Source organism: Notothenia coriiceps, unplaced genomic scaffold (assembly GCF_000735185.1).
Source record: "Notothenia coriiceps isolate Sejong01 unplaced genomic scaffold, NC01 NC01_scaffold00006971, whole genome shotgun sequence".
Classification (NCBI taxonomy): domain Eukaryota; kingdom Metazoa; phylum Chordata; class Actinopteri; order Perciformes; family Nototheniidae; genus Notothenia; species Notothenia coriiceps.
Genome location: NW_011339672.1, coordinates 1 through 7425, shown reverse-complemented (window position 1 = coordinate 7425; position 7425 = coordinate 1). Strand labels below are relative to the sequence as shown.

Genomic DNA, 7425 nt, shown 5'->3' with positions numbered 1-7425 from the left:
TACTTAGTTTAGTTCAGGGGTAGGTTGAATTGTTTTTAGGTTGTGGAACAGGACTTCTGTCTTGGGTCTCCATTGGTGATTGGTCCCTACTGTCAGACATTGTGTCCAGTCCTCTGGAATGTTTGACGGGGGCGGGGGAGCGTGGTGTCTGCCCTCTCTCTCAAAGACAGACCTAACCTTTCGTAGCTTTTATGTAGTATCTGCGTAGAACGATCAGGAATAACGTCACATCAATCTTGCCCAACCCTAAATTTGATTTGACGTCATATTACAAACTACACTCGTTATCAATGATACTGTATATAAAAAAATTTACAGAGTCGATGGACTATTTTTCAGTCTATTGCGCCCTCGAATTGCAAATGGTGACAGAAATTATTAAGCGGGACCGCCTCGGGTAAATTATGCCCGAGGTCGACATGGTAGGTATGCTACCTCTCCGCGGTCGTATAACGATTCCTGATTTATGCCTACCCCCCAAGAGTAGAGTCGGAATAGGGTATCCCTACCTTCTCCCAAATCATTTATTTCTCGCGCGCGAGGTCGTCAGACCAAGACGACCGCAAAAACACTACATTGCCCCATTTTGTAAAGTATGAAGGAGGTGCCCCTAATGGAAACAGTAAAAAGTAGTGAGTTGGGCGCTTCTAGGTGTGTGAGTCATATCGGATGACAACTATCTGCGCGCTTAACCCGGTCCCTGTAAGCGCCCGTGTCGGTCGACACCGCCACCGACGTCGGTACCGGGTCGAATGACATGACACAAACACACACACAACACCACACACACACACACACACACACACACACACACACACCACACACCACACACACACACACACACACACACACACACACAACACACACACGACACACACACACACGACACACACACACCACAAACACACACACACCGCACACACACACCAAAAACGCCCACGATTACAAAACACACAAAATACAATGTTCCTCAAATTATTGACATCAACGATGTGTGTTGCACGTCCAACTAAACTAAAGAGACGCAAAAATCATCTCAACGTCCCATAAAAATAAATTTGAAGAGCAGGGTTTTAACAGGGTTTAATAAAAAAAGGAGGGAACTGTGATAAAAAAATGCTGCTGCACGCAGGAATTCGAACTCGGACGACCTGACAAGCGAGTGTACACTCATCAAACTCGTGAAAAAACTTGGAAAAGTATCAATATCACTGCAGCAGAAAATACCGCTCCCCTACCGAAAGGTAACTTTGCCCGTATACCACGTGGGGTTAATTAACTGTATTTCGACAACTCCCGACCGGCACTGGTAATAGACTTCCAAGACCACGTGACAAAACGGAAAAGTATCGCACGCTCGTTGTACCACCCAAATTACCACGCTCACAAAGGTACCCTTGACCGTAACGACTCTAAGTCTAAACTAGCATCTTCGACAACTCCGTACTCTCCACTATATATATGTCCACTTCAACACCCTGCTGGCCTGGCAACAGGAGTAACCTCCATGTACACAAAAGACACAAACACACGCTAAACATAACGCAAAGGTACCGTTGTCGGATACCACCGTAGAGTCAAACCGCATTTCGACAACTCGTAAATACTCGGCCACTCACAATAATCGTTCGTATAAAACCAACACACCTGAGCTAGCCTGCACGTAACCCACAATGCGGCTGTAACACAAATATACCGCATCCCTACCAAAGGTACCCTTGCCGTATACTTCTTGAGGGGGCTCACTTAATCTGCAGCATCGACAACGTCCCGAAGTCCTGTAAATGTTTTCTCGTTTGTGTGTTTGTTTAAATATATTTGGCCTTTGTTCATGTGATTGACTGATTTACTCAAATAAAAAGGTTGATGAATTATCATCTAATGATTTGTATGATGTTTTATTTATGTTAAAGGTCACTTTGAATGATTTTAACTAATGATAAGTAGTAGAAAAACTAATATTTTAAATTCGGGACGGTCCACATTAATTTCTGGACGGCTTAGATTGTATTTCGGGACGGTTCCGGGAGGATGGTGAAAAAAGTTAGTCGAGAGCCCTGCAGTCCAGCCGTGAAGACATCTACGAGACAGTTTTGAGATTTCTTTAATTGCCGTTGCCATGGCAACACAATGCTCACCATGAAACACGGTTTTCTCATAACTTCAGTGAGAATGCTCCAAACAGCCTAAAACTTCACAGGTTTGTAACGATGCAGCCATCAACGCATCTAAGCGTATTATGGGATGTCATCAAATGCCGTTGGCATGGCAACAGATAATTCGCCATCAAGTAAGTTCCAAAGTTTGCAGTTCAAATATTCTGCTGCTTTTCCAAGCCTTTTTACTTTCTTTTCTTCTTTCATCCCACATTCAAGCCCCCAGTGTTCAGTGTTTCAATCTAAATGTTTCACTTTCTTCTTACACATTACATTTTAGCATAGCAGTTTAGCGTCAGCTTTTCAGCATAAAGCATTCCCACTAGCAATTTCTTCAGGAATTGCATTCTCTAGTGTGTTCTGATATACCCTGACAAGGACACAACAGGATAATACCTCTTCAAATCAGCAGCTCTTATTTTCTTCCTTATTTTTCTTATCTCTAGTTGGCTCTAAAGTATCTTATGGATAAGTCATTAATACAACCACACTTCCCAGAATCAGAAACGTCCCTTAAAATAGACGTTTTTCCATTTGGCTGTTTAATGCAGCTTTGCAGAGCTTCCTTTTTAAAGCATGTATACAAATTGGAAATGCTGACTCACCTAGCATGACTGCATCCACAGCCCCACCTCCACAGAACTCAATGAGGATCTGCCAAAGAAGGGAAAAACGCAACAGAGTCAATGTGTTTTTCAACACTTGCAACAGGAATATATACACGTACAAATCAAAGCATTTATTGATCTTTATTTTGAGATTGACCTATGCAACAAAATGTTTACACAGAGGCGCGTGGAGGCAATTCGGGAGGCATTAATGCTCTGGCTGCACCCGGTGGCCTGGCAGATGTAGAAGGTCTGGAAGGTTCTCAAAGTCAGAGAAAAATGCTCAGCACCATGTCTTTAGACTGCTGGATATGAATTGTATACATAGGGGACAACAACTTCTCATTATGTAGCCTTACATCCACCCAGCTTGCGAGGATGAATCGCTCTGAGCCCTTAAAGGCATTTAGGAGCTTTCAGTACGGCTGTTGCTCTAAGAGGATTGGCCCAGTTGGGGCCACATTGTAAAGGAGGTTTCACACAGCTGCTAGGTAGCTAGCTATATTGCCGGACCTCATGCTTATACCGTGAATAGGATTAAAGTTTGTATGGATTTCAGGCAGGGGGTGAGTATGATTAAGGTAAAGCATCTGGGGCAGAGGGTCTCCATAAAGCTTGAAGCTGGACATATAGAACGATGCTGACTTTGACAGTGACATTGAACTGGGAAAATGTTGGCCAAAAGTCAAACTTTATGAAGAGGAAGTAAAGCTGCAATCCTGCAGTTTTGCAACAATTGAGAAAGTGCTTATGGTTGAGACGTGGCTTAAGGACCTAGCTTATGTTTCAGGGATCATTTAAATTGATAAATAATTTAAGACTCTGATTCCTAAACATAAATACTCCTCACTTTACACAGAGGTTCAATGGCATTCCATTATTTGAGTTGAGCTTTTCAAGACTGCTCTACTTACAAACACAAAGCCCTCACAAGACATACAATGGCTGGAGTCTCAGAACACAGTCTAGGCTATTCAACACGCACACCCTTCTAGTGTTCCTCAGTAGGCGTGCTGTTGTTTTAACGGCTCCGCTGTTGTACAATGGCCCTCACAGTGGTTTATCAGAGTGGCAGCAAGCGAAGAGGAACCAGGGGCCAGGGCTGTGGCTTCCTCTCCCACTTGTTTATTTGACACACACAAATACATGGAGAAGTGTGCACCCACATGCTTTCTAATCCATTCATGTGGCAGACAGAGGGAGGATGTGAGAATGAATATAATCTAACCTGAAGGATTTAAGGGTTTATGGGAGAAAATGAAACACCACAACCATATATTGATATTGTAGCAAAAGGGAAATAAGGGTCAATAGGTGAAACAATTTAGTGAAAGTAAGTCACCTCCCATGCTGTGGGATAATGTGGAATAGAGCCTTTCATCTCCAGGATGAAATGTCATGGACACTCTCCTCTTTGCACGAACAGGTGCCCACACAGGCCCAGATCAAAATCAACAGACAGTTTCTAACAGGCTGAGGCCATTGTTCAGAGGACAATGGGGAGGAAAGGGGCTGAGCGCTCAATAAAATGCACTGACATTAAATACGTTTGACCTGACTGTCTTTTTAGGTGATTATGTATAAAGTGGTGCAGCAAAGACGGTTTTTTTTTGTTTGTTTTTCGGGCCGACCGAGTTAGCATATCAGGGGCTTCCTCGACTTAAAGCAATGTCTCCATTGGATTTTGGAATATTGCAGAAAATATAATAATATTATTAACACATTTTGTTCAGCAGGATTATCCACATATTAACACAACTTTTATATTAGTAGAAACGTAAATGCATAAATGCTATTAAGATAAGTAAAAGCTTCAGACAACCAACAGTGGGGTATTTACTGATATATGTACTAACTCAATTCCAAGTTTAGGACTCATACCTGAACCACTCTATTGACTTACACAAGCATTTACAATGTGTTATTTGGTTGCAGCCTGTGATCCACTGACTTTGTTCCTCACACACACAGTTCATCTATTCATAAACACTTCCCTTGTATTTAGGTTCTGCGTAATAAATATCTACTGACACAGGTTATATTAGTACTGTGTTGAAAGGAATAGACACATTTATTATGGCCAAATATAGCTCATATAAAAAGTGGATGGGTTATGACCTGGTTTTGCTGTTTTGCTGCTCATGTGCACTTTGGCCTTATGACTATTTGATAAGAATACTATAGTACGGAAGTTGCATTTACTTTAAATCTTACTATAGATAAAAGTACAATTACGCAATGTAAAAGGCATTGATATAATTGAGAGGGCCCATTCTCCGCACATGCCGCGTTATTATAACAAAATGTACATAAAATACTTAATAAAACAGTATTTATTCCGTGATTTTCAGTATTAGCACTTGATTTTGTACGAGTTTAGCGCACCCTAAGCATCAGGGCTTATGCATTTTTCGGATACTCAATCATACATCAAGATTGGACTCATTTGTATCTCAGAAGGGAGCTTGGCTCAATCAAAATGCAGCATTAGGTCAACATATTCCCCTCCTTCGGTGGTAATTCAGGGGAAACACTGAGGACATTTTCCCTTCCTCTACTTACCCAGAGTTTGCTCTCAAAATAGAAAGCGTCGAGCAGTTGGACGATGTTTTCGTGATCGCAGGAGGCCAGGATGTCGATCTCAACCATGTAGTCCTCCAACTCCTCCTCCGTTTTTGTGTCAATAACTTTGGCTGCGGCTAGAATTCCCGTCTGTTTGTTCTGAGCCTGTCAGATGAGAATGTTATTAGACCGTTGTACGGACGGGTGAGTCATGCAGTTATCCGAGTCACTGTCAGAAAATGTGTGATTGTTCTCATTTCCTGCACACTCTATGTTAAAGTCTCATGAGGCCAAACTTACTTCATATTATTTGACTGCAAGCCGTCTTGAGCTCATTATTGCAACAGACATCTCCCATAACCATTAAGTGGATGTAAAAACATTAAAACAACATTTGAAAAGGTCCCAAAAAAAGGTTTTTGTGCATGTAAATGGTCTGCAAATCCTAAAATCACTCAGTTCCCTGCAGAGGGAATTTCTCTCACACACACTCCCCCCCGCTTGACACGTCTAGATGGAGTCCTTTGTTTACTTCCTAGCATCGTGACATCACTATGTAAAATTTGCGCCGCTATTGGACAGCGCTCCAACCAGCGTTTCCGCCAGGGGGGCGTCTTGCCGCCATCGACGGCAAGAAAAATGTATAATTCGAGAGAAGTCCGAGTTTTTATCGCTTGACGGAGCGGCGAAACTGAGGCTCCGTGGTAAACTGTGGTAACATGAGGAGCCGTTTAAGAGCCGGCTCTTCTTAGGGAGCCTTCCCTGCCCCCTGAAGAAGAAGTGATCCTTCGTTATCGTGAAGAGTCTGCTTTATGCGCTCCGCAGTAGCCCCGCTGCGAGGCTCCGGCGAGTTCACAGTTCATGAGCGTGCTCCACTAGTCTAGCACCCGGCCCCAACAACTTCAAAATGCTGGCTAAGCCCCGGATCTCATACAATCCTAAATCCGCCTCTGCTAAGGGGCGGGACATTTCAACACATCTCTCACTAGATTCCACCGGGTCCGTCTGCGGCTCGTTACGGCTGCGCCGCGGTGCTCACGGCGATCGCGGCCACTCTAGTCAATGGGTGCTATTCCACCACACGCGGCGCGTTACGGCTCAGAAGCGTCCCAGAAGCGCCTCGGCGCAGGGCTCCTCTAAAATTAGGATTTTGGATTTTTTAGGAATCCTATTTTTGATGCGGCGCAGACGTAACGTAACCCCTAGATTCCACCAGGTCCGTCTGCGGCGCGTTACGGCAGCGCCGCGGTTTGGTCCGGCCTCCTCCGGCATCATACCCTACCGGGCGCGTTTCAGAAGCATTTCAGAAGCGAGCGCCTTGCCCGCCGGCTCGCAGTTTTTGTTGATTTGGGCATATTTCCTGGACAGGCTACTTTGTACAGACAAAGTTAATAATAATTGTAATAACCCAGTTATAAACGACATGAATCAAAGATGTGTTGCTGTATTTTAGTGGTAAAAAAATGCATTCATCATCATAATTATTCTATATATATAATTTGTACAGTAAACCGGAGGAGAACGCTGGCATTTCTCCTCCTACTTGAAAGACTACGGAGGGATAGGGTCTGCAAAATTAGTTTGTGTGTGTGTGTATATATATGCTATATGCTCTGACCGTTCTACTTCCTGCCTGCCCGACCTTACGTTACTGCTGCGCCGCGTCAAAAATAGGATTCATCCTAATTTTAGAGGGGCCCTGTGCCGAGGCGCTTCTGGGACTCTTCTGAGCCGTGACGCGCAGCGTGTGGTGGAATAGCACCCATTGACTAGAGTGGCCACGATCGCCGTGAGCACCGCGGCGCAGCCGTAACGGCCCCTACATACGGCGGCGTGCGTTGCCGCTTCAACGCTTCTGCCCATTCACTTTGAATGGGGTGAAGTCACAATTCGCCGAACTTCATTGTGGGAGCAAAGCGGAGCTTCTCTCGCGGTGCTCGCTGCAAAAGTAGAGCAATGTTCTACTTTTGCCGCCTCCACGGAGGCATCAGCCAATCGAATCATATGCCAGTACAAGCTCTAGCCAATCAAACCGCGTGCTTGTGTGTCTGGGGCGGGAGATTCATGTGATTGGTTGTTGGTCGAGTTTCAGCCCCGCC

General features: G+C 44.3%; 1 protein-coding gene across 1 annotated transcript in view; it reads right to left on the bottom strand.

Annotated features, from left to right (window-relative positions):
* The window catches only part of LOC104943866 (STE20-like serine/threonine-protein kinase), a 39376-nt gene extending 32778 nt beyond the window's left edge, over positions 1–6598 (bottom strand). The window contains exons 1-4 of the mRNA XM_010769332.1: positions 6563–6598; positions 5327–5491; positions 2762–2810; positions 1478–1503 (exon numbers count right to left, since the gene is read on the bottom strand). Of these exons, the coding sequence (XP_010767634.1) occupies positions 1478–1503; positions 2762–2810; positions 5327–5491; positions 6563–6598 (276 nt within the window). The remainder of the gene's footprint in view (positions 1–1477; positions 1504–2761; positions 2811–5326; positions 5492–6562) is intronic.
* Positions 6599–7425: the final 827 nt, after the last annotated feature.